General features: G+C 45.2%; 1 protein-coding gene across 2 annotated transcripts; it reads left to right on the top strand.

The window, feature by feature from the left end:
* As3mt (arsenite methyltransferase) lies at positions 1-27,969 on the top strand. 2 transcript variants are annotated; one of them, XM_027407105.2, is made up of 11 exons: positions 1-83; positions 239-279; positions 510-637; positions 1,265-1,415; positions 2,055-2,191; positions 4,080-4,149; positions 6,078-6,159; positions 8,712-8,843; positions 9,865-10,007; positions 14,616-14,750; positions 27,321-27,969. In XM_027407105.2, coding segments are annotated over exons 1-11 (1,146 nt in total). In that variant the 5' UTR covers positions 1-82; the 3' UTR covers positions 27,447-27,969. The 2 variants fall into 2 exon arrangements, with proteins under 2 accessions (XP_027262906.1, XP_027262908.1); XM_027407107.2 differs by lacking the exon at positions 14,616-14,750.

Genomic DNA, 27,969 nt, shown 5'->3' with positions numbered 1-27,969 from the left:
GTCAGGGGCGTGGCGTCGGCGCGCTGCTCCCTAGGGAAGTTGAGGGGTGATCCCAGGTCCAGGAGTGTGGTTGTGGTGACTCAGTGAGTACCTGCCCCCCTCTCCTGCCTTCTGCCCACAGGCCCACTGCACCCCCCACCCTGCTCCGACCTCTGGGCAGCCCCAGCTCCCTCCCACTCTGCCCTCGTGCTGCTGTCCCTCCCCAGCTTGCCGTGGTCTCTGTTCTCTCTCTTGCCAGTGGCTGCTCCCCGAGACGCTGAGATCCACAAGGACGTTCAGGTGAGGGTCCTAGGGAGTGGCTGGCGGGATCCCCGGGGGGTCTGCGGGAGTCTTGCCCGCAAGCAGCTTCTGGCAGTGCACACAGGAGGAGGGCAGGCAGGGTTAGAATTCGTCCAGGGCAAAGGCCAGTTGGCTGTAATTAAGGATGTGGCGAAGGCCTCCAGCTCCGCAGGCAACAACTCCCGTCCTTTTTCTCTTTGTTTCCTTCTGGCCCTTGGCTGTTGAGTCAGAACTACTATGGGAATGTTCTGAAGACATCTGCAAACCTCCAGACTAATGCTTGTGTCACCGCGGCCACGCTGGTCCCCAAGTACATCCGGGAAACTCTGAAGAATGTACATGAAGATGTTACTTCGAGGTAGTGCCTATGCTGTTCCCACGCAGCCTCCAGATCTCATTTAGCCATCTCTGTTGGCTATCCTGCTCCTCCACTGAACCCCTCCCCATTGCAGGAGACATTCAAGCTCCTTGGACCCTGACAGACATTCAGGTTTTTAATAGAACAGCCATGGCTCCTAATCTTGCCTTTCCTGGCATAGTCTTGCCCACTCAGGGAGCAGTTACCTTTACTCCCTGCCTCTCCAACACCTCACTCAAGTCCTCCTGGGGTCATGAAGCCTTCGGCCCCCAACCACCACAGCACCCACTCCCAGTTGCACCCAGGCCTGTCAGTCAATCACAGGAAGGGTTTCCGTACTGTAGTTTTTACCTCTCAAGTTACAGAACGTGCACCCAAGAGAGTACTTTTCTTGTTCAGCAGTCAGTGCCTTAGATGTATTTATTCAACAAATATTTTAGATGGTTTTCTTGAATCTTGCTACCTTGTGTGGTGCCCAACAACACTGTACTACGGCAGACATGGCCCCGTTTACTGGGAGACACAAAACAGAAATATAAGTGGGTAATGGAGGGAGCGAAGTATAGATTCCTATTTGAGCATTTTCTAGCCTTTTTTTTTTTAAAGCGTGTCTTTTCCATTTCTCAGGTATTATGGCTGTGGTCTGGTTGTCCCTGAGCGTCTGGAAAACTGCCAGGTTTTGGATCTGGGTTGTGGAAGCGGCAGAGATTGCTATATGCTTAGCCAGCTAGTTGGCAAGAAGGGACACGTCACTGGAATAGACATGACTAAGGCCCAGGTAAGGCAAAGGTTTGGAGGAGAAAGAGGAGGTTTCTTCAGAACATTCTTTGAGGCCTGAAACTGCTTCCCACTGTTCTTCATGGTATTTAAGAAGGCTGGGAGCCGGGTGTTGGTGACTCTTGCCTTTAATCCCAGCACTCGGGAGGCAGAGGCAGGCGGATCTCTGTGAGTTCGAGGCCAGCCTGGTCTACAAGAGCTAGTTCCAGGACAGCCTCCAAAGCCACAGAGAAACCCTGTCTCGAAAAACCAAAAAATAAAAAGAAGGCTGGGGGTTTTGCTGCTGTCATTTGTGCCTCTAGTGACATACAAGTTGAAGGCATTGACGATCAATGACTGTCCTAGAAGTCAGTCGGAGGTTTAACCTGGCCTGCCCAGGGGCACTTCCTCTCCTCCTTTCTTCATCCTTCTGTCCAGAAAGACTTGTTATTGGATACGAGGTTAACTCAAGCAAGACTCACAAAGTTGGGAACTTCTGTCCCAGGCTGTTGCATATCTTACGTGTCTCAGGAATCTTGTATATTTATCTAAAATAACCCAGGGCAGGGGAAGCATATGGCATTTGTAATAGGGCAGTTTTGGGTGAGGAGGGAGTTTTTGAATAATGTTGATTACCAAATCTGTATTTTTCTTTCTCTAGGTGGAAGTGGCTAAAACCTATCTTGAGTACCACATGGAAAAATTTGGTTTCCAGGCACCCAATGTGACTTTTATTCAAGGATGCATTGAGAAGCTGACAGAGGCCGGGGTCCAGAAGGAGAGCTACGATATCGTTGTGTAGGGCTACAGCCTTTCTTTTCTGAGCAAAGCCCAAGTCATTTTGAGCACACAGATGCTATCACTCTTTGATGAGCTGACTCTTTGCTTAAGGAATTAAACCAGGGGCTGAAGAGATGGCTCAGCAGTTAAGAGCATTGGCTGCTCTTCCAGAGGACCCAGGTTCAAGTCCCAGCACCCACATGGCACCCCACACCTGTCTTTAACTTCAGTTCCTGGGGAACCTACACCCTCACACAGACACACATGCAGGCAAAACACCATTGCACATGTAATAAAAATAAATATTTTTAGAAGGTTTAAAAAAGAAGAAGGAATTAAACTGAACTTTGTAGGCCTTCATAACGGTAGAAAACTTTAATAAGCTCCCTACAGCCTATTAACAACAAAACACAGCTGCCTGAGAGAGAATTCAAAGTTTCCAGGTGTGTCTAGCCTCTGGTACAACCTTGTGCTCAAGGATAGCTATGGACACAGTTCAACACAAAAGCATAAACTTAAACTATTATGAGGGTGGGTTCATTTTTGGTCACTTAATTGTGCGTTTGTGGGTGTATGCACATGAGAAGACAATGCCATGTTGCATTGTCAACACTCCTGCCCCCCAACCTTAATCCAGTAAACTCCCCAGACCAGCCAGACCACAGCCTGCTCCCCTGGAATGCATACTGACCCCTTACATGGAGTGTGATGGTGGGTTGTGTTGTAAGAAATTTGCATTGGAGCATTTCCTAACTGCATGTGCTTACCCAGACTTGGATGATCAAGCCCACTGCACACTTAGGCTGTGTAGTGTACACAAAAGAGCCAGCCTATTGATACTAGGGCCTGATGAACCGAACCACAGAGCAGTTCAGACACAAGAAGTGATGCTATCCAGGGTTGTGGGAATCACTCCAGACGTGAGAGACTGCTGTTGAAAGAGTCCAGCAGACTGTTTACAGCACTTCTTTTTGTAAGCAGAGTATGTTCACTCTAAGATGCATAAAAGCATAGTAAACAAAGGCCAGTAGCAACATGTTCTCTAAGTGCAGTGCACTGTGTGTCCATCCCATGTGTTGTACGTCTCTGTAACTGGCAGCCAGTGAAGGCGTGTGGACTCCAGCCTTGTCACAAACACTTGGCTAATGTACCATGGCATTGTTCTGGCTGTTGCAGTACTAGACAATAACAGGCCTTATTGTGATCTTATGAGACAACCATCATGTATGTGGTTTTCTTTTTTGTTTTGCTTGTTTTGAGACAGAGTCTCACTGTGTAGTTATGGCTAGCCTGGAACTTGCCATGTAGACCAGGTTGACCTTGAATGTACAGGGATCTGTTTGCCTCTGCTTCCTGATTAAAGGCGTACACCACCGCCTTTAGCAATGACTGCATTTTCCCCCCCATGGCAAATTATGGTGTTTTGTTTCTCATTTTCCTGAGTTAGTAAATCATGCCCAAGTGACAGGGTCTGCTGTGTTTTTTCTTTTGATGCTGAGAATGGAACCTTAAAGAAGCATTTTGCCACACACCCAGCCTCAAATGGAAATACCGGGAAAGCTGCCTTCGAGGGACTCTGTTCTCACGTGGCTTGAACACCTTGCATGATGGGCATTTGAGTCCAGGTTTTGTTCTGTTTCCTGGTAAACATCAGGACAAAAACAAGAAGCATGTTTCATATTCATTCTGTTGCGTTTGTGCTCACTGGCCGCTTACTGATAAGTCTTAAACAAACGGCCTATCTCCCTCATCCTGGAAAAAAGTTGCATATCGGGAAGAAAGGAGAGTCTGCAGGGATCAGGCAGCGTTGATGGGGAGATGGAAGCCCCTTTAGGTCTTAAAGGATTTGAGTCCTTCAACATCTGCTCCCCCCCTTCTTATTTTTTTTTATTTTTTATTTTTTTAGATCCAACTGTGTTATCAACCTTGTCCCTGATAAACAGCAAGTGCTTCAGGAGGTGTATGGCGCGCTGAAGGTGAGAGGAGGGAGAGAAGTGACTATTTGTTTATTTACATTCCAATCCCAGTTCCCCCTCCTTTCTCTCCTCTTTCACCCTCCTTCTTCCCCCATCCCACCACCATCCACTCTGCAGGGAGGGTAATGCCTCCCCTGGGAATGATTTTTAAACCCTGGAGAGGGCTGACTGGGTCGTGTTCTTTGCTGGAACTAAGAATCCCAACTCTTGATTTATCCACCAAATTGCGAAGGGTCCAAGTTGGCCATGGTCCTCTGCTATGCAGGGAGTTCAAAGCCAACCTCAATTATATAAAGAGGCTGTTTCAAAAGACAAAGAACACAAAAGGCCGGGCAGGGTAGGGCTGGGTGGGTGGGTGGGGCGGGGCTACTGTTGAAATACTTACCTCCTTTCCTGCTGTTTCTGGCTACTGTTGACTCACAATAACATCCGCAGAGGAGTCCCAGGAACCAGTTGATTCACCCTGAAAAGTCTCTATAAATTTGACTTTTCCTAGAACAGACTGTTTCTCAGTAATATTATTTCTGATGCCAAGGTATCTTATCTTTGGAAAATCTAAGATGGACATTTTATACAAATGCCTTTTTAAAGGGGGTTTGGAGGACTTGAGGTGTAGTTCAGTGGGAGATGTGATTAGCATAGATAAGGCCCAATCCCAATCATTGTAAATACAAATTCTGGGATTTTTGGCTTAAGGGGTATTACATAGCTCAAATAGAAGTATATTAAGGGCTGGGGTTCAGTGGTTAAGAGCACTGGCTGCTCTCCCAGAGCACCCAGGTTCAATTCCCAGCACCTACATGGTGCCTCACAACCATCTGTAATTGCAGTTCTAGGGGCTCTGATGCCCCCTTCTGGCCCCCGGGGGTACCAGGACACAGATATCCATGCAGGCAAACACTTAGGCATGTAAAACAATACAAATTTAAAGTCCCGTGTAAGAATGACCTCATGTTATTTCAAGGATGCCGTTTTGGACACCAGTTCATGCTCTTCACTGAGCTCAATTAAGAGAAGCTAAACCTTGCTACAGAATATAGAATATAGGCTTCCATGCTTTTGACATTAGCTAAATAACACAGACACACTTCTTCTTATTCTTTTTTTTTTTTTAATGTTTCTCTGTTGTTTTTTTGAGACAGGGTTTTTGTGTAGCTCTGGCTATTCTGGAACTCATGATGTAGATCAGGCTGGCCTCCAATTTAGAAATCCTTCTGCCTCCACCTCCTGAGTGCTGAGATTAACGGCTTGCACCATTACTGCTGGTCTTCATTATTGTAGTTTTCTTTCTTTCTTTCTTTCTTTCTTTCTTTCTTTCTTTCTTTCTTTCTTTCTTTCTTCTCCCCCCCTCTCTTCTCTTTGTCTCTCTTTCCCTCTCTCTCTGTCTCTCTCACAGGATTTCACTGTGTAGCCTTGGCTGTCCTCAAACTAGCTCTGTAGACCAGGTTTGACTCACAGAGATCTGCCTGCCTCCTCTGCCTCCCAAGTGCTGGGATTAAAGGCATGTGCCACCACTATGGCTCAATTACTGTAATTTTCAAGCAGCAAGACTGTTAATTCTATGGATTTGTCTGTTAGTTGTCTAGATACCTAAAGCTATGTTCTGTTTGGACTTGTTAAAAAGTTAGGCAACCTAAATGTTGCCTAACTCATTTTTCCCCCTCCTGTGTTCTTGTTTATTTAAAAACTTCCTGTTGACTCTTTCCTTTCTGAGTCTTAGAAAGTACCTTTGTGTTGGATAGGACACTGGAGAAATTAAATGCCTCTGCCCCTGTGTGTTGGTTTTAATGTTCAAAGGTCAGATTGGTCAGTATCAGCTCAAACATTGGAATTTTGAAGTTGAACTCCTGCACTCATCAATTTTTTTTTGTTATCTGGGACCAATGTAATCTTTAACCTTGCTCGAACTGTGCCCTGCTTTTTTTCAGTACGGCGGAGAGCTATACTTCAGTGACGTCTATGCTAGCCTTGAAGTGCCAGAAGACATCAAGTCACACAAGGTTTTATGGGGTGTGTGTTCTTGTGTTTATTGACATCAATGGTTATTAACTAGCATAGAGCTCCACCCTGCACACAAGTTGGGGTGAGACGACTAGATGGGAGAGCAAGCGGTGGAAGGCCGGAAGGTTCTGCCACCCAGAAACAGCATGAGTGCCAGTGAGACGGATCCCCGGGGAAAGGCACTTGTGCCTCAAGGCTGGCAATCTGAGTTTGATCTCTGGAACTCATCTAAAGGTTGAAGGAGAGAACAGAGTCCACAGAGCTGTCCTGTGACATGTGACACATGACACATGTCCCCCCCTAACACTATGAACTTTTTAAAAAATAATCTCACACAATTAAATTCTTTTATCGGGGCTGGAGAGACGGCTCAGAGGTTAGGAGCACTGGCTGTTCTTCCAGAGGTCCTGAGTTCAATTCCCAGCAACCACACGGTGGCTCACAACCATCTGTAATGAGATCTGGTGGCTTCTTTTGGCATGCAAGCATATATGGAGGCAGAATATTGTATTCATAATAAATAAATAAATCTTTAAAAAAATAATCTTTTACCATTTTCTAGACTGTAAAGTGAAAATAATAACAGACCACTTTAAAAAACTATTTTGAAGAATAAATGAGATATTTATTCCTTTAGTGTCATTTAAGAGTCATTAGAAGTTGCAGAGAGAAATGCATGTCCATGATCAGTCTGACTGAAAGTAACAATTTTTGCACTAAGCTGATACATGCCTGTGACCTCAGCTCTTTGGAGATGGAGAAAGAGGATCAGTAGCCATTCAAAGCTGACACAGGCTACATGATGAGACACAGTCTCAAAAACATATATTGTTTTTTAAGTAGATTGTGTTAGCTTTTTTTCTTATTATACAATGATATAAATGGATAATGTTAAAAGCAGGAAATAGGACCTATGAGATGATTCAGTAGGCAAGTCACTTTCCTTACATGCCTGATGAGCTGAGTTCAGTCTCCAGAACTCATATAAAAAGGTGTATGAAGGCCAGGCGTTGGTGGTGCCTGCCTTTTTTTTTTTTAATAAAGCATCCTGGCTCCAGTTCATTGAAGGAGCCCACGGGGGGGGGGGGGGGGCTTTATTTATTTATTTATTTATTTATTTATTTATTTATTTTGTTTTGCCTTTTTTGAGACAGTGTTTCTCTGTGGCTTTGGAGGCTGTCTTGGAACTAGCTCTTTGTAGACCAGGCTGGCCTCGAATTCACAGAAATCCACCTGCCTCTGCCTCGGTGGCACACGCCTTTAATCCCAGCACTTGGGAGGCAGAGGCAGGCAGAGCTCTGTGAGTTCGAAGCCAGCCTGGTCTCCAGAGCGAGTGCCAGGACAGCCTCCAAAGCTACACAGAGAAACCCTGTCTCGAAAAACCAAAAAAAAAAAAAAAAAAAAAAAAAAAGGTGCATGAGGAGAATAGCCCTGTGATCTTTATAAGTGTCCTATATGCTGGGAAGAGATGGCTCAGTGGGTAAAGGGGGTTGCTGCCAAATCTGACAACCTGAGTTTAACCCCATGGTAGAAGGAGAGAACCATCTCCTGAAAGTGTTATACAACTGTGTTATTCAGCTTGAAATTGTTTGTTTACCAGTGACCATGACATTTGTCTCCAACTTACTGATGTGACACATAAAAGTTGTGTGAATGTCTTTGCATTTGAAAAGAATCTGTAAAAATGCCTTGTGGATGTTAGTGGTAGTTGTTCTGGTAGTAGACCTTTATGAGTCTCTTCTGGAGATAAGAGGAAGCTTTTCTGCCATTTTATTCCCATTCACAGTGCCTTTCAGAGTATGACACACAAGTGTTATAGTTGCGTCTTAGTAGGGCTGCCCTGAAAATGATCTCAGAGACCATTAGCTGACAAATTCTGGGGTTAATCATCACTCTTTAGGCCTTGTAGATGCTTCCAGGCCCTATTCTTTTGTTTCAAATTTGTTATATTTTTTTCTTTTTTCTTTTTTCTTTTTCTTTCTTGGTAGTTTGAGAGAGACAGGGTTTCTCTGTGTAGCTCTGGCTGTCCTGGAACTTGCTTTGTAGACCAGGCTGGCCTCGAACTCACAGAGACCCACTGCCTCTACCTCCCTCATTGGGATTAAAGGCATGGCCACCATGCCCAGCTCTTATCTTTTTTATTACTATTACTTTTTTGTTTTGAGACAAGGTCTCGAGTAGCCCAGGCTGGCCTTGAACTCTTCATTCTCCCTCCCAAGTGCTGGGATTACAGGTATATGCCACCCCGTTTGCTCCTATGTGGTGCTGGTGCAGAGGTTCAAATTCGAGACTCTGAGCATTTTGGGTAAGCACTCTCTCAAACAAGCTGTATCCTTAGCTCTCGTGGTTTTGTTTTATTGAGAAGGGGCTCACACTCAGTTGGGGTGATCTTAGGCTCCTCATTGTCTTGCTTCTGTCTACCATGTGCTGGAATTACAGTTGGGCACCTCCATGACCACTTAGGCCCTACATGGTAATACTATATGCTAGCTAATTGTGCAGGCTATAAATTTTGGTGATGCTGCTGTGTATACTGAATGATCTGTAATCTTTCTTTTAAGGTGAATGCCTGGGTGGTGCTTTGTACTGGAAGGATCTTGCCATCATTGCCCAAAAAATTGGGTTCTCCCTTCCACGTTTGGTCACTGCCAATATCATCACAGTTCAAAACAAGGAACTAGAAAGTGTCATTGGTAAGAAACTATAGAGGGGACTCGGTGGCTACAGTGGGAATGGTTTCAGTTCAATGGTTACTTAGTTTAGTGAGTGATTTTTTTTTTTTTTTTTTTAACGAGCATTAGTGTTTGCCTTCATGTATGTCTGTGTGAGGGTATCAGATTTCCTGGAACTGGAGTTACAGACAGTCATGAGCTACCATGTCGGTGCTGGGAATTGAACCCAGGTCCTCTGGAAGAATAGTTGGTGCTCTTAACCACTGAGCTGTCTCTCCAGCGCCCTTAATGAGTGATTCTTACCAAGGGGAACTGCATCACCTTGTCTCCTGAATACTCTCAGCTCCTCCCTCAGAGTGATGCTTAATAAAGTATTTGAAACCATTCAGTACAGACTGAAGTGAAAGACCCCCAGACCCCTAAGAGCTCAGGATCCCAAGGAGCCCCCAAGACTCAGAAACCAGACCAAGAGCTGCAAAAGCAAGAGGGTTTATTGAACGAATGCACATTCGGGTGTCAGCAATATCAGGGAAGCTGCACACCCCAGCATGGGGTGCGAGCTCCTTATATAGGAAAAACCCACAAATCAGCATACAGGCAAGGGGCACAAAGCGATTGATTATAAAGTGATTGATTATAAAGTATGATTTTATATTAACGAGGTCACCTAGGTGTGACCTGGTTTTCTACAAAGGAAAAACCATAGAATGTACTCTGGAGAGTCCTTGATTGGCTGCTGGCCAGCCAGGTGTGACCCAAACAGAGTTGTCTTGGCGATCGCCCCCGTCTAAACCATAGGATGTGCCCAGGGCTGGGGCAAACTTCCTTGTAATGGCCAAGGCCTGTGGGAAACTTTTTCTCTCTGTGAACTAAAACCTTTTAAAACTTTTTCTGTCAGCAAACTAAAATCTTTCAGAAGCTCCCAAAGAAAACTGATGGCATACAGTGAAGGAAATCACCTTTACAGTATGCTTGCTCTAACGTCCTCATTTGTTGAGTGCCGCTGGGGTGCAGGCAGTGAGCCCTGTGTGTCTGCTTTCAGGTGACTGTCGTTTTGTGTCTGCCACGTTCCGACTCTTCAAACTCCCTAAGACAGAGCCAGCTAAAAGATGCCAAGTTGTTTACAAAGGTGGAATCACAGGGCATGAAAAAGAACTAATCTTTGATGCAAATTTCACATTCAAGGTAAAAAAAAAGTTTCCCATGGGGATGGCAGTGTGGGCCATGCTTATCTTCAGCTTTGTGAGGTGGGCAAGGCTGGTATCCGTTATTTCTGCAACATTCTTTCTGCCCTTGCCCTCATGCCCACCTGCCCCCCAGCCACAGTGCCTTCCCTGGATCTTGAATTTGACCTTAAATTGCTTCTCACTATTCTGAGATTGGTTGGTTTGTGTGTAATTTTGTTTTTTCCTTAATCCAAGTCTTCATTATACTTATAGTAGAGGAATAAACTTTTTATACCTTCCTTTGACCAGTGATTCCAAGGCATAGAAATTATTAACACACCCTTTTAATTAGTTTAGCATATTTTAGGTTTAATATGGGCTTCAACTTTGGAATTCCTAATAAGAATATATTATCCAAATGAATACTCAGTGGCAAACCCTGGAACAGAGAGGCGGGGCACGGGGAGGTTATCTTCTGAGCCCCTCAGCTCTCGAGAGGAGCACAGAGACACCCGGCTGTGTATTCCTGTGATATCCATTACATGCCTGGGTTGATTTTGCTTCCATGAGGGCTTTGTCAAATGTCCATTGCATGAGATCTATAGCTTTTGGGCTACTCAGATATTTTGACCTATTTGCTCATTCTGGGTGAATCCTGGGAAGCCACCTTTTAAGATTCTGCATGATTGTCACACTGTCTTGAATGTTCTTCTCATTTCTTTAGACTCTCGATTTTCACATTCACTGTTCTGCAGTTTTCTGGGCATCAGCTGAGTTTCCTCCAGTCTTCATCATAATCCAGTTTACAGGCAAAGGCAACATGGCAGGCTGTTCTTCCCAGTGGTCTGAGTCTGCATGCTTGGGTTTTTATTTCAGTGTCTCTGACATTGCCTTGGATGGAAGCATTTGGCTTTTGTGAGTTGATAAAGGACACTGACTCTCTTGACACACAGAATGGCCTTCATTTGTTACGATAAATATTTCTGCCAAAAGCTGCCTGAGCCCCACCGCCACGTGTGTGCTTTACGCCAGCCGCCTGCCCAAGTTAGGCCCAAATGAATACACAGAAACTTGTATTAGGTTCAGTGCTGCTTGGCCAATGACTAAGACTAGGATTCCTCATCTGTTAGCTCAGTCTCAATTATCATACATATATTTTATAAGACTTATCTTATCGGACGCCTCATTGACGTCCCTCCTTGCCGGTGGGTCACATCCTGCCGCTGGAGGAGGCGAACGGGGGAAAAGAGAGCCATTTCCTATTTCTTCTTGGTTAAATATGAGTCTCCTTGCTATGTCACTTCCTGCCTGGATCAGCACTTCTCTACTACATTTCCCAGAATCCTCTTTGACTCCTAGTCCCGTCTACTTGCTGTCTCATTGGCCAAACAGTATTTTATTTAACAATCAATAAGATAAACATGCACAGTACATTCCCCATCAATCATTTAGGGCTTTAGTGTTGGCCTCTTTCTTTTCATTTACCTGACAGCCATTCCTGTCTGTTCTCTTCCCCCACTTTACCCTCCAAGTCAGGGTCTTACTATATTTAGGTCTTGCTGGCCTAGAACTCAACTGTGCAAACCAGGCTGTCCTTGAACACAGAAAATTCTGCCTGATCTGTATCCCCTGTGTGCTGGAATTGAAGGCTTGTGTCACCATAGGTGGCCTCATCCTTATTTCTGGACGGATGTTGGCAACTGTTTCAATTGTACCTTCATTTTCAGTTTTTATATCACTTTTGTCATTCAATGGCTCATCTGTCTTTGTTTTCCTGTCTCTTGCTGTATTTTGATTCCTTGATACTTACTTCTGCTTTAGTTTGATGGGTCTCCATCTCTTCAGCTCCCATCTTTAGTTTTATATAACCTCTAAAAATGTTTTAATTACTTTTCTGCTTTTTATCATCTTTTAACTTAGATGTAGTTGTAGAGGTCTTATAAGTTTTATAAATTACCAATTTATTATTTCTTTTTAAAAGATGATTTAAATGCCAGTTAAAGCAGACTCCTATTTATAATTTTCTTTTTATTGAACTGTGTGTGGCACATGGCTTTATTCCAGTACTTGGAAGTTAGAAGCAGGAGGATCTCTAAGAGTTGGAAGATAGGAGCTGGAGAAACAGCTCAGAGGTTAAGAGCACCCGATGCTCTTCCAGAGGTTCTGAGTTCGATTCCCAGCAATCACATGGTGGCTCACAACCATCTGTAATGAGATCTGGTGCCCTCTTCTGACCTACAGGAATATATACAGGCAGAACACTGTATACATAATAAATAAATAAATCTTTAAAAAAAAGAGAGAGAGAGAGAGCCGGGCGTTGGTGGTGCACGCCTTTAATCCCAGCACTGCAGAGGCAAGCGGAGCTCTGTGAGTTCGAGGCCAGCTTGGTCTCCAGAGTGAGTGCCAGGATAGGCTCCAAAGCTACACAGAGAAACCCTGTCTCGAAAAGCAAAAACAAAACAAAAACAAAAACAAAACAAAAACAAAAACAAACAAAAAAAAGAGTTGGAGGATAGCCTGGTCTTAAAAAAGAAAAAAAAAAAAAACCCAAACCAGAAAAATTGTACTACCTAGGACTTTCAGTAGTGTGCAAAATAAAGCAATTTAGGTGTTTATTTAGAGGGTCTGGAGAGGTGGCTCAGTGGTTAAGAGCATTCATCACTCTCGAAAGGAACCTGAGTTTGGTTCCCAGCCCCACATGGTGTCTTACAACTACCCATAATTCAACTTTTGTTGGATCTTGCAATCTGAATTAATGTACCAGAATTAATTTGCTGGAATACTAAGTAATCTGGTGTTTCCAAACAGTTCCCTTTATTTCAGATTAGCTATGGAAGGAGTGTCAGGGGGAAAAAAGACTCCCAACAAATGATCAAACCAAACGCCTTCTGGATCTAAAGCAACAAGCAGAAAGGCCAGAAACCTAAAAACTTTTAGAACCAGCAACACTCTGGAAGCAAACGAAACCAGATAGTCAACAAATAGGATCCCAACAAATGGATGATTATCCAAAGCCAGGGAGGGCCCAGCCTAGAAGGGCTCACCAGCAGCGCCCCCCAGGAGGCAATGCAGGGGGGCTCAGGCACAGGGTCCTCCATGATGGATTTTTGTTTTGTTTTTTTAAAGCACAATCTGAGAATGTAGCTCAGTTGGTAGGGTGCTTGACTAGCATGTATGAACGTGGTGTTTAATCCACAACACTGAGTGCAAACAGGCGTGGTGGCACGTGCCTGTCATCCCAGCACTTGGAAGGTTGAGGCAGGAGGATTAGAAATTCAGGTGTTAATCCCACTGATTGAAACAAGACCACCACAGTTTAAAGCCAAATTTGAAGCAAGTTTTAATTAAATTCTAACCAGGTGGATAGGCTCTGGTCAGGTCCATAACCAGATACCTGGGAAATGCCCCTAAAAGTATGGCAAGTGTTTAACACAGGAAACCCATAATTCATGCCTCAGGTCCAATCCGGGGCAAGCATACATCCTGACACGTGATCAAGCACATTTGGTGCAGATGGGTCAAACACACTTGTTTAGGGAGTGAAAACATGTGGTTGTTATTTCCCGTAAACTATAACCTTCAGCATTTCAGGGACTATCTGGCCTTGGGGAAGGGGCTTGCAGATCAGAGACATTTTTGTTTCTTGGATCTCTAAGGCCTAGTAATTACAACGTAAAATGTAACATTGACTCTCGCACAAGGTCATTTGCAATCTGAGCATATGTGAGGTTTAGGAGGAATTGCAGGTTCAAGGCCAGCTTGGGATACATTTTTGGATTTTTGTCTTTAAAATAAACTTTACAATCGGTTCAGAGAGATGGTTCAATGCTTGCTAAGCAACCATGAGAACCAGAGTTCAGATGCCAGCGCCACGTGCCAAGCCAGGTGTCGGGTATATATCTACCGTACCAGCTCCAAGGCAAGACAGAGATAGGCAGGTTGCTGTGGCTCGCTGGCTGCCAGCCTAGCTGAGAAAATGTGAACACCCGTGTTCAGGGGAGACTGTCTGCAGGGATAGACAGATAGTAAGTAATAGGAGATATTATCCAGTACTTTCTTCTGACCTCTGCCCGTGCATAGGCAACATGTCTTCAAATGTGTGTGCATACACGCATACAATAATGCTTTTTAAAAAAGATTTAAAAATAAGAAAAGAAAATACTCACTGAATAACATTCAATGCTTTATAGCAGCGGTTCTCAACCTTCCTAATGCTTCGACCCTTTAATACCCGTTCCTTATGCTGTGGTGACCCCAGCCATAAAATTATTTTGTTGCGATTTCCTTTCTGTAATTTTGCTACTTTTATGAATTGTAATGTAAATATTTGTGTTTTCTGATGGTCTTAGGCGACCTCTGAATGGTCATTGGACACCAAAAGGTGGTGTCCCACGTGCTGAGAGGCACTGCTCTACATAACTCTCACTTGCCAAGCATGTTGGGGGGGCGGGGAGGCGCAGTGAGTGCCCTTTGTAGCACTGTCACACTGTCACTAAGGAAAACTGACCATCTGCAAATACACACGAGGAGAGTGTTTGCCCGGGGAAGCCTGGCAACCTGAGTTCGATCCCTAGAACCCAAAGGACCAAAGTGACATCTTTTGATACTTGGTGCTGCTCTTCAGGAAGGTGAAGCTGTTGAAGTGGATGAAGAGACGGCAGCTGTCTTGAAGAACTCGCGTTTTGGTCAGGATTTTCTCTTCACACCTGTTGGAGCCACGCTGCTGGCTATGCGGGGCCGTTCTGAATTAGAAACAAAGGTTTGTTTGACTTTCAATTCCCTACTTCAAACAGATCCCTTAAAACAACCACAAACACCAGACTCTGTTAAAACAAGTTTTCTTTGCAGCTGGTTACCACAACTAATACACATAAATGATTTGATTTGACTTGACAAATTCTTTTTTTTTTTTTTTTTTTGGTTTTTTGAGACAGGGTTTCTCTGTGTAGCTTTGGAGCCTATCCTGGCACTCGCTCTTGTAGACCAGGCTGGTCTCAACTCACAGAAATTTGCCTGCTTCTGCCTCCCGAGTGCTGGGATTAAAGGCGTGGGCCACCACCGCCAGGCTCGACAAGTTCTTTTTGTTAAAGATTTATTTCATGTGTGTGGGTGTTTTGCCTGCATGTTATGTCTAGGTCCCCTGGAACTGGAGTCACAGATGGTTGGTAGCTGCCGTGTGGGCGCTGGGATCAAACCTGGGTCCTCTGGAAGAGCAGCCAGGGCCCTCAACCACTGAGCCATCTCTCAAGCCCCCTAATTCTTTTTTTCTCCCAATTCTTAACAAGTCAATGATAATCTTTGAGTTTTTAGAATATCTGTGAGTTAACGGAATAGATGGTATCTATATGCCCCCTACAATTGTGTGTGTGTGTGTGTGTGTGTGTGTGTGTGTGTGTGTGTGTGTGTGTCACAGTGCATGGGCAGAGGTCAGAGGATGGCTTGTGGGAGCTGGTTCTTTCTTTCCAGCATATGGGGTTTAGGCATTAAAAACTCAGGTCGTCACCGGCTTTGACAGCAAGCACCTTTACCTGCTGAGCCATTTTGTCCATTCCCCATTTTATGCTTTTAGAAATGTATAACTCAGTGGCATTTAGTTCACTCACAAGGTTGTACAACCAACAATACTCTACTTCCAAAATTTTCACCACCTCATACCTACTGAGCATCTGTTTCCAGTCCTCCTCCCTGCTGGCTCGACTCCAGCCCTCCTCAGCAGTGGCTGAGTGACTCGACTCCATGGCTCTGCCTCTTTAGGACATGGGTGAACTCATACACACATGGCCTTTTGTGTCTGACCTTTTTCACCTGTTTCCAAAGCGGCTTCTTCAATTGGAGCATGCATCAGGGCTTCACTCCCCTTGGAGGAGGGCTAGAAGACATTTGTTTGTCTGTCCTTCACTTGATGTGTGGTCCTGAGTCTTGGAGACCATTAATAGAGCAGTTAGGAACATGGATATACGAATGCTTGTTTGAGTTTCTGCTTTCAAAGATTTTGCATCTATACCTAAGAATAGAATTATTTTGTCTGCATTTCTAACTTTTGGGGGCTTTTGATGTTATGTGTTTGTTTTTGAGACAGGGTCTCACTGTGTAGCCCTGGCCAGCCTGGAGCTCAGTATGTAGACCAGTTGGTCTTGAACTCGAAGAGATCCACTTACTTGTCCTTGCCTCTAGAGTCCTGAGGTGAAAAGGAATGTATTACTATGTTGGGCCTGTTCCTAGCTTGTAAAAAGCCACCAAGCTGTTTTCCACAGTAGCTGTACCACTCCGTATCCCTAGCACTGTCACCGCCCAGCTGTCGTTGCCGGTTACCACATGAGGCAAGAGCAGGGACAGAATTGAGTCTCTAAGTTGTGTTTACCAGAAGGCATATGATCTGCGAAGGCTGTGACCTAATACCCCCAAACTGCCTTCCCTTATCTACAGCCAGCAGCCTCAGCAGAGCAGGGGGGGAGCAAAGGCGATGCGTCCTAGCCTTCTTGTCCCTCTTGCCAGGTGGCCAGCCGTGTCCCTGACGTCTATGATGTCAGTGCCTCCATCCTTATCATCGTCTCTCACCCTCTTCCCTTGTTCTCCCAACATCTGGGCCAACTCTAGTCAGTTTCTTCCTTTATTGTCTCTGTCTCCTCCAGGGCCATCTGGCCGGGGGAGGTAACACGGAACAAAGAAGCCACTAAGCAAGAATGTGTCCATGCAGACCCCTTGCTATCTCACAAGGTTCAAATGTACCCTCGGAACATAGAATACAAAGGTGTTCTCGTCCGTCTCTCCAGGCCCATTGTGAGCAGTAACCCCCATAGGTCTGTACTGATGGACAGCGGCTCTCTGCTACTGTGCAGCTGGCAGTTAGCAGGGTTTCTCATCAGTATGGGGATTTTCCGGAACAAAGCTGTACACACCAGGGCACACCCTATGCAACAGCAAGCAGTTGTGCTAAGAAAGATTTTTAATCAAGGAAAACTAGGAAGGCTTCCCAGATCCTGGAAGGTTTGGGAGCCAGAAGGCAAGAAAAGACAGATGGAAACTGAGGAAATTGGCCCTCCTTTCCTTTACATCAGAGATGATTCTAATGAACCATCATACCCTGTTGTTAGGCCTATTTGATTCATTTGGCTTTTTAAATTTTATTTCTTCATTTATATTTATTTATTTATTATTGAGACAAGTTTTCTCTGTGTAATAGTCCTCACTGTCCTGGAATTCACTTTTTTTTTTTTTTTTTTTTGGTTTTTCGAGACAGGGTTTCTCTATGACTTTGGAGGCTGTCCTGGAACTAGCTCTTGTAGACCAGGCTGGTCTTGAACTCACAGAGATCCGCCTGTCTCTGCCTCCCGAGTGCTGGGATTAAAGGTGTGCACCACCACCGCCCGGCGAGAATTTACTCTTTAGAACAGGTTGGCCTCAACACACAGAGATCTGACTGTTTCTGCTTCCGGAGTGCTGGGATTAAAGGTGTGTGCCACCACTACCTGGCATTTTCATTTTGTTTGTTTTTGGTTTTTGGAGGCAGGGTTTCTCTGTTTTTCTTTGGAGCCTGTCCTGGAACTCACTCTGTAGACCAGGCTGTCCTTGAACTCACAGAGATCTGCCTGCCTCTGCCTCCCAGTTTTTAATGTTATATTTTTAAAATTTTATTGTATGCATATGAATGCTTTGCCTGTATAGATGTGTGTGCACCACATTTGTGCCTGATGCTCTCAGAGGTCAAAAGAAGGCATCTGGTCCTCTGGAACTAGTGTTAGAATGGTTGTGAGGCACCCTGTGGTGCTGGGAACCAAACCTTGGTGGGCAAGCTGTATGGCTTTGATCTGAGTTTCTTTCTAGTTTAACAAAATTAAACCCTTCTCCGTGCTTAGTGACTGTTTACATATCTTCTTTGAAGAAATGACTCACAAGTCTTGGCCCATTTTTAAATTGGGTTGGTTGTCTTTTGCTATTGAGTTGTAAGGGTTTTTTTTTTTTTAATGTTTATATTCTGTTTTGTTTTGTGATGATGAAGTTAAACCCAGGGCCTTACACAGTAGGCAAGCTCTCACCACTGACCTATACCACAGACTTGTACATGTGTGTTCTGAATACCAGGCCTTGCCAGATATATATCGTTTGGTTTTGAGTAACTCATTTGTTTTCTCTTGTTGTTGGTACTTCCTGGATCATGTCTAAGAATCTATTGTCAAATCTGTTATGAAAATTCTCTTACTCCTTTTTTATGACTCTGCTTTTACATCTTGGAATTTAATTTAACATAAATATTGGGATAGGGTAATGGTATGTGTAGCTCGTTGCTTGCATGGGTTGCTCCAAGGGCCCTTGAAAACAACTTTTCCATGTGAAGCTCATGTATTTGATGTTAGGATGACTCTGTCAGGGTTGCAGGCAGGCATGTGAGGAGCATTTAGGAAGTCATCGGGGATAGTGGGCAGAAGTTCACCATGGCCAGGTCATCACATTCGTTTTGCCAAGCAGCAGAGCAAGGAACCTGTGTTGGAGTCCTATGCAGGACCAAATTTAAGTCCCCAGGCCACCAGGAGATCTGTGTCTCAAAGAAGTGGGGGCGTTTACCAGTTCAATGAGTGTGAAAATACGGTGTCTGAAGAATGGCTCATCACCTGTGGCTGTGGGTCACTCGTGTGTTTAGACAGGTAACGGGGGAATTCATTTAGGTGGACTTCCACAGAGCTGTTCTTCTTCGGTCACGTTCACCAGCAAGTCCTGCACTGTAGCTATAAATTAAAAAGATTTATTATTTATTTTATTTATGTGTAAGAGTGTTTTGCTTGCATGTATGCATGTATGTCTGTGTACCATATGTATGTCTGGTGCCCATGGGGCTTAGAAAAGAGTGTTGGATCCCTTGGAACTAGAGTTACAGATGGTTGTGACCGCCCCCCCCCCCCCATGTAGGTACTGGGAACTGAATCCACCTAAAGCAAAAATTTAAAGTCAAAGTGTGACTCCCGTTTTTTCCTTTGAGACAGTTTTATGTTGCCCAGATTGGCATGAACTGATATACTGTCTCTACCTCCAAAATTCTGGATATGGACATGGACCACCCTGCTAGGTTCAAAGTACTATTTGTGGTTGGGGAAGGAGGGAGCCCCCACGAGCTAAGAAGAGAAAAGCCCAGGAAACATGTGCGCATGTGGGCTGGTCCGTGTCCATGTGTGCGCCTGTGGGCTGGTCCGTGTCCATGTGTGCGCCTGTGGGCTGGTCTGTGTCTATGTGTGTGCATGTGGGCTGGTCCGTGTCTGTGTGTGCGCATGTGGGCTGGTCCGTGTCCATGTGTGCGCCTGTGGGCTGGTCTGTGTCTATGTGTGTGCATGTGGGCTGGTCCGTGTCTGTGTGTGCGCATGTGGGCTGGTCTGTGTCCATGTGTGCGCCTGTGGGCTGGTCTGTGTCCATGTGTGCGCATGTGGGCTGGTCCTGTCCATGTGTGCACCTGTGGGCTGGTCCTGTCCATGTGTGTGCATGTAGGCTGGTCCGTGTCTATGTGCCTGTGGGCTGGTCCGTGTCCATGTGTGCGCATGTGGGCTGGTCCGTGTCCATGTGTGCCCATGTGGGCTGGTCCTGTCCATGTGTGCGCATGTGGGCTGGTCCGTGTCCATGTGTGCCCATGTGGGCTGGTCCGTGTCCATGTGTGCCCATGTGGGCTGGTCCGTGTCCATGTGTGCGCATGTGGGCTGGTCCGTGTCCATGTGTGCCCATGTGGGCTGGTCCTGTCCATGTGTGCGCCTGTGGGCTGGTCCATGTCCATGTGTGCGCCTGTGGGCTGGTCCGTTTCCATGTGTGCGCCTGTGGGCTGGTCCGTGTCCATGTGTGCGCATGTGGGCTGGTCCGTGTCCATGTGTGCGCATGTGGGCTGGTCTGTGTCCATGTGTGCGCATGTGGGCTGATCAGTAGCTCCCTCCCTGTGAGCATGCACACTGACCACATCTCTCCTCAGCCCTGACTTCCTCTCTCTTCTCATTCTAGCTGCTATTGATAGTAGCTTAAAGCATCCAATAAAATATATGTAGCCATATACCAAAGACAAGTCGAAACTGTATAAAAAGCCTCAACCTTGGCACATCTGGGGACTCTAGTATTTGGATAATAATTCCCTAGAAACTGTGGGCATAATGAATGATTTTCTGTTAGAAGAAGCTTTGGGGTCCTGTTTCTTAACTACAGAGCCTCTAACATATCATTCCAAGTATCAACAAGTCCACTTATTAAATAAGCATCATTTCTCTACTATTTTGGAATGTTGCCCTGAATCATATTCTTTTTTATTGTTGTTGCTTTGTTTTCTGAGACAGGGTTTCTCTGTGTAACAGCCCTGGAACTGGCTTTGTAGACCAGGCTGGCCTCGAACTCACAGAGAGCCACCTGCCTCTGCCTTCTAAGTGCTGAGATTAAAGGTGTGCGCCACCACTGCCCAACCTTCTTTTCAGGATTCTAAAATTGTTCTCCCATGTGCCCTTAACTCTGGTCTCAGAAGTTATCTATCTCCAAAAGTTTTCACTTTTCTGTTTTTCATACTTTATTGTAGTTTATACAATGAGCATACATCGATATATAGAGAACCCTTGTGGTATTTTCACCTCACACACAGTCTTTAAGAGAATCAAGTTTATTAGAGACCGGCTGTGAGACCAGTCCTAGTGTCCGAGGACTGATGTGAGGTGCTGAGGGAGAGGCAGACAGATCCAGGTCTGCACACAGTCCAGTTTCTTGATGGTCTTACCGACGGAAGTGTGGACCTAGGCAGCAGCAATACTGATTGGAGCCCCAAAACGTGGACCAGAGAGAGAAGCATGTCTGTGGAACAAGATATAAGTGACTTTAACGTAGCTGAGATGTATCTGTCTATATTAGGAATTTATCTAGTGGCCAGCACATTCCTGGTGCTGGGTATTGATGCTTTCTGTACTTGTCTAACAGCTTCAACTGTTTTCATTTATGGGGGACTGTAGGCAATGCTGACATTTAGGGGTACTTTGGGATAATAACCATGATAGTTACAGCTGAAGATGGCTGCAGTCATACCAAGATCAATCTTTTGTTGTTTGTTTTTGAGACAGGGTCTCACTATGTGGCCCTAGATGTGCTGTCCTGGAACTCTCTCTGTAGACCAGGCTGGCCTTGAACTCACAGAGATCTGCCTTGCCTGCCTCCATCCTTCCAATGCTGGGATTAAAGGCAGGTGCCACCACCGCCCAACTCCAAGACCAATCTTTACACAGCATTCCTTATAATTCTTTCTATCTCATGTGCTTTCCTGGGTCATAGTACACCCTGATCCCGCAAGAGGTGTTAGTTAGCTCTATGCTGGCCGTGTGCTGTGAGGCCATTTGCTCAACTTGTAAACAAAGTCCACAGCAACAGTAGAAGTGCTATATAGGAAGAGACCGGACACCTACGAAAATAATAACAAGGTGGATCAAGACATAATCCACATTTTCTTAGTCACCAGAACAAAATCGACAGTTTAGCAAGTCTCCTATGAAAAGGGTAAGAAACTGAATAGGCACTAATTTAGGTTTACTAGTAGCCCCGCTTCCAGGACACATACTCAGACAGACAGACATACACAACACACCAAACCAGCCAAAAATCAGAAAAGCAAGACAAAACAAAAAGACAAAAACCAAACAAACAAACAGACAACTAAAGACTGCAGTAATGAATGAAAGTCTAAATGCAAATCCCTAATACAATGGGGGCTATTAATCCAGGGCCTAATGGGATTCACAAGGGCCAAGCAGGATGAGCCAGAGACACCCAATACTGTAGCAAGAAATAGCTAGCCCAGCAGGGGCACAGGCCACTTGAAGTTACCACATTGTCCCCCATCTCTGCATTTATTTTGATTTTGATTTGAGATGGGTTTGCCTTGTGGCACAATCTAGTCTTGAACTGGCCAGTCTCCTGCCTCCACTTTCCAGGTACTGAGGCTGCAGGGTGAGTGCTTGGTTACAGTTAATGGTTACAGTGAATGAAACCGCAGGGCACTCTGTCTTTGTATTAACTTCATAGGATCTATATGCACAGCTTGGGAATCAGTGGTCTTTGGGGCAGGACTCGGAGCCCCCCAGGCACTCATAAGGATCAGATATGGCAGCAGGAGGTATTTTAAAGTGTTGGTGTCCTCCAGGGACTTCAGCCTAGCCAGCCAAGATGAGCCTCATAGGGTCTGAATCTGTTGCTTTAATGAGCGTTTCTTTCTCTCTCCAATGTAGGCAGTTTTCTGTCTAGACATACAATCAACTCTGTCTCACAAGCCACTCCCCAAATAATCACACAGAGATAATTAATTATAATATTATAATTATAATATTAATTATAAATGCATGGCCGATAGCTTAGGCTCATTTATAGCTAGCTCTTTTTTTTTTTTTAAAGATTTTATTTATTTATTATGTACACAGTCTTCTGCCAGCAGAGAACATCAGATCTCATTCAAGGTGGTTGTGAGCCACCATGTGGTTGCCGGGAATTGAACTCAGGACCTCTGGAAGAGCAGTCAGTGCTCTTAACCGCTGAGCCATCTCTCCAGCCCTAGAGCTAGCTCTTATAACTTAAATTAACCCATTTCTATTAATCTATGTGCTGCCCCAGGCTCACTTACCTCATGTATGTACTTCCCTTGCTCTGCGTCTCATGGCATCTCCTCTGACTCCGCCCTTTGTCTTCTTCCCAGTATTCTCTGAGTCTGATGCTCCTGCTTAACCTTATCCTGCCTAGCAGTCGGCCAATCAACTCTTTACTAACCAATGAGAATAATACTTATTCCAGTGTACAAAGCATTCCACCAAGCCTGCTGCCTAAGGGTTCCGTGGCAGACAAAAATGTCATGATGTGTTTGGGTATTATCCCTAACAGCATGTCCTGGGAAGTGGATGCTGTGGATATTGTCAGTCTGGCACAGGTTCTCAAGACCTTGATGGTCTCCCTCAGAGGAAAGACTTGGAGAAGCCAGTAGATGCTGTTTCACTCACCACGTATGCCATCCGTGATGTGTGTTCTTTGTACCCTGCCCAATCATCCGTGTGCTTGGCCACCAGTCATGCCTACATGATAGCAACCATACCACCCAGAATTTTGCCCAGGCTGTCCTGATGTTCTCCTGATGTCTGAAAAGCCAGGTGGTATCCGTGGCAGGTTGTGCTGTCGTGTGGACGCTGGTTTCCAGCCGACGCATCTGCACACCTCACATTTCCCAGGGGAAGTGAAACCCCATCCAGCACTGTAGCCCGAGGTGGTGAGGCAGCTCTGTAAGTAACTGGGTTCCATACCTTCCATTGCCTAGAACTCATAGGTCTGCCCTCCAGTGGCTTCCTGGTAGGCTGGTTTGCGTGGTGACCAGCGAGCAATGTGTCTGTTCCTCGCCTTTGTACTAGGGCACAAATCATACTCTGTTCTGGTTATTTTATGTCTTACCCACGTTGGTAATAGCCTGACCTGTATCAGAAACATCCTGTCAAATGAGGGGGAGGTGGACCGTGTCCTTCTCAAGGAGTGTTTTTGACAGCTTGTTTTCCGTTCTGCACATGAAAATGCCTTCACAGGTCCTGAAGTACTGGGTGAGAGTGGTTTGTCGCTGCTCAGTTCAGGCAAGCCCTGGCCTTCCTCAGAGTGCTTTTCACAGAGTGCTTTTGTCCTGGCAGGTGTCCCCTGATTCAGTCGTGTCTCCCTGGATCCCACAGTGATCCAGTCTGGGGTACAATGATGCCTTTGGTTGTGGTGGGCACTCTGTAGGTGCTGCCTAAGAGACCCATGAGTTGACACTATTATTATTTATTTTCTCAACTTTATTTCCCACCAGAGAAATGCCACAGCCTCCATGTTCCGGGCTCTGACTTTTCAGACTCAATGTGACAGTGCTTGAAGGATCCATGGCTTCTACAGCAGTATAGGACTGCGTGGGTGGGCTCTTGAGGGGACAGCCTGCCCTTGCTGGCACATATGCTGTGCCTTTCTGCTGGCCTTTTGACTCGTGTAAGGCCAAGTGAAAAGGCAAGGCTCCTAGGCAAAGAGTCGCCAACCTCCATAAGCAAGCAGCCTCAGTTTCTCCCTCAAACCTCTCTTCCCAGGGATTCTAGGTTTCCACACCCCACTCTCACTGAAAGATAACAGCTTGGACGTATTGCCGCCAGCCCACCCAGCAGCAGGCGAGGACCTTACACTTGGTATCACGTTTTCCCACTTTCAAAGGAAGGTTAGAGAGTTAGAGAGGTAGACACGCAGACTCTCAAGTTTTAGTTTTGTTTGCGGCAGCTGGGCATCAGAATGAAACAGCTGTGTGACCTAGAGACATAGCCTTGCACTCTCTTGGAGAAGGAGATATTTATCATTTTTGTGGAAGAATTTGGTGATAACCCGTGGTGTACTGAGTGTGCAGGCAATTGTGTTTGTATTTGTTCTCCACCAGCTACATATTCAAGGCCAGCCTGGACTATAGGATACATTGTATCAGCTCAAATCAATCAGTCAATGAGTTACGTTATTAAACACAGCAGCATCCAAAAAGATGCAAGCAGGGTTTGTGTGGGAATGTCTTGCTGTGGCCAATAACAATGGTGGTGATAACATGAGCAGCAGGTGGAATAATTTAGAAGTGCTAAGTTTTATAGGACAGCCGTGTGTTTGAGGTGCTGTGTACTCCTCACAATGACCTCTGTGATGCTCATCCTGTAGACGAAGAAACTGGCTGCGAAGGTTGCCAAGAGATGGATTTCCTCATCCAAGACCACACAGCTAGCGATTAGAACTCACGTCTGCTTCTAGAGTGGCCACCTTAACTAGCGTGCTGCACCCCTGCACCCCTGCATTTACAGAGCCACAGGGCTCATGCTGCAAAGGGGATGCTCCCAACTTCCATGTCACTTTAGCCTTTCAGGACCTGAAACATACATTTGGAAATGATGTTAATATGGCTTCCCATTGGTAGATAGGGCACTGAAAGGGAAGAAGGGTATGGAAAATCATTTGTGTGTGTGGTGTGTGCATGTGTATGTGTGTGTGTGTGTGTGTGTGTGTGTGTGTATGTACATACAGGTGGACATGCCTGTGTGTGCATTGTGTGTGTGTGTGCATGTGTGTGTGTGTGTGTGTGTGTGTGTATGTACACACAGGTGGACATGCCTGTATGTGCATGTGTGTATGTGTGTGCGTGTGTGTATGTGTGTATATGTATATAGGTGGACATGCCTGTGTGTGCATGTGTGTATGTATGTGTGTGTGTATGTATATGTACACACAGGTGGACATGCCTGTGTGTGCATGTATGTATGTATGTGTGTGTGTATGTGTGTATGTGTGTGTGTGTATGTATATGTACACACAGGTGGACATGCCTGTGTGTGCATGTGTGTATGTGTCTGTGTGTATGTATATGTACACACAGGTGGACATGCCTGTGTGTGCATATGCAGAGACTCCTATCACTCTCCACCCTAGTTTTTGGAGACTGGCTCACGCAATGAACCTGCAGCTTGCTGTTTGGGCTAGACTGTGTGACCAGTGAGCTCCAGGGATCCTCCTGTCTCCCCCCTCCTCAGTGCTGGAGTTACAGGCATGTGCAACTATGTCTGGTCTTTTCGGTAGATGCTGATATCTGAACTTAGGCTCCATGCTTGTACAGTGAGCACTTTTCCCACTGTGTATCTCCTAGGCATGTCACGGAGGTGAGGGCTCCCAGAGCCCCAAAGAGAAAGGCGCACCGCTGAGGTGAGGTCTTGGTGGCTGCAGCAGCATTGAACACAGACAGGTTCTAGTCTGATGGATATAAAGCCCAGGTCCAGGGTGACCTTTTGACCTTAGAAAGGTGGAAATGGGCTGGGCTGGGAAATGGCTCACTAATTAAGAGCACTTGTTTCTCTTGCAGAAGACCTAGGTTTGGTTCCCAGAACCCACATGGCAGCTCACAACCTTGTGTACCTCCAGTTCTGGAGAATGTGACTTCTGGCTCCTACAGGCATTGTACACCTGTGACACACAGATATTCCTTCAAGGAAAATACCCATACTTGTAAAATAAAACTAAATAAAACCTTAACATGAAAGAAAAGTAGAACTGGGGGCAAGAGAGGGTGTGTCCACCATTCAAATGAGGCTGTCAGCTTCTTGCATGTGGCCTTACATGTTCCTGTTGGAATTCTACCAGTAATAGCAGGAATGGGAACTTAACAGCTTATCTCCCTTGTTCATGTCCCAGGTTCCTTGTCTTTGGCCGCAGTTGGCCCTTGGTCCACTGGGGCTGCTGTAAGAAGCAGCTTATTTGGTGGTAAAAGGAAAAATAAAGACAACTGTTTCTCCTTAGAGAATTGTACTCCATGTTCTCAGGTCAGGGTGACCGCCGATGGCCATCTCAAATCTGGACATCAGTGGATGTACTGGTATCTCCAACTTAACATTCTTGTCTTATGTACGTATTTGCGGAGACTAAGAGAAGGGAAGGGAAGTGTTAGTGTTTCAGAATTTTCGTTCCAAAGGTAAAAAGACACATGCTCATAAGAATCTCACAGAACAGGGTCAGTTGGGTGAAACGGTGCCTTCAGCACTTAGAAGGCTGAGGCAGGAGGATCACCAGGAGTTCCAGGTAAACCTGGGCTACAGTGTAAGACTCTCAACGCAACAATGATAAAGCCACTTTAGGGCTAGAGATCTAGTTCAGCTGGTAGAATGATTGTCTGCCTGCACAGAGCCCTGGGTTCAATACCCAGCGCAACATAAGCTGGGGGTGGTGGGATATATATATATATATATATATATATATATATATATATATTGTGTATATGTATGTATATATATTTATACATATGTATACATATATATAATTTGTGTATATGTATGTATATACATTTGTATATATACATATATATGTATATGTATATATAAAATCTCAGCACTCCCTTAGTATCATAGTGAGTTGGAGGTTGGAGACCAGCCTGGGCTACATAAGACTCTGTCTCAAAACCAAAAACAAACAGAAATTAATCCGTCCCCATCTTGAATAGTCTTTCAGTAAAATTTACCCTGGGAGGTGTGAATCTGAACAGGCCATCTTCTGTTCCTTAGTTTGTGGCCCAGGCTGGCCTCCAACTCACTGCCTTAAAGTCCTGATCCTCCAGCCTCCACCTTCACATTGCTGGGGGCAGGGGTAGAATTATTGTGCCACCAGGTTTATCTTTAAAGGTCATCTTAATCCTAGAGTGACCATGCTCCTCCTGGGTCAGGATGGTGCATTTTATCTTCCTTCTGGGGAAATCAGCTGCAATCAGACCAAACTATCGGTGTTTGGGTATGTCAATACCCATTGTCTTTTCTTTCTGTTTGACTTTTGACAGGATATAATCAGAGATCCATTCAAGCTTGCAGAGGAATCTGACAAAGTGAAGTCCAAGCATGCGCCTGATGGCACTGGAGGCTGCTGTGGCAAAAAGCAAAGCTGCTGTGGCAAAAAGCAAAGCTGATCGACGGCCAGCACGGAGCTCATGGTGTTCGAGCAGGCGGCTAAAGAACCACTCACATAGGCTTTTAAACCTGCTGTTCCCCAGTGCAGAGATTACAGGAAGAGGGCAAAGGCACCACAATCTAAATTACTGCAAAGAATAAGAATACATTTTATGTGTTAATCTAAAATTCACAGCAAAGCACCAGTTTTTCTATTTCACTATTTCAGCGTTCTGGTGCCACCTAGTGTTCAGAAGTAGAACTGAAGGTTCACTCAAAGGGTCAAAGGCATCAAAATTGGAGGAAGGTGGTGGGATAACATCTTCCTTCTGGCCTACCACAGGACACCTCTGGACTTTACTCTGTGTTTACTCAGGAAGCAGAGTCCCTACTAAATTTATACTAACTATGTCAAAAGATTGTCAATCAAATTTGGTAGGGGTAGTCTTCAGGAACCTGTCTTCAAACCTTTGTTTCTTTCTGTAATTGAGTAAAAAAGAAAACAAATGAATAATAAATTTCACCCTTATGATTGACACCACA

The sequence above is a fragment of the Cricetulus griseus genome, chromosome 3 (genome assembly GCF_003668045.3).
Source record: "Cricetulus griseus strain 17A/GY chromosome 3, alternate assembly CriGri-PICRH-1.0, whole genome shotgun sequence".
NCBI lineage: Eukaryota > Metazoa > Chordata > Mammalia > Rodentia > Cricetidae > Cricetulus > Cricetulus griseus.
Note: the sequence above shows the minus strand (reverse complement) of the source record. Positions and strands in the feature narration are given on the sequence as shown.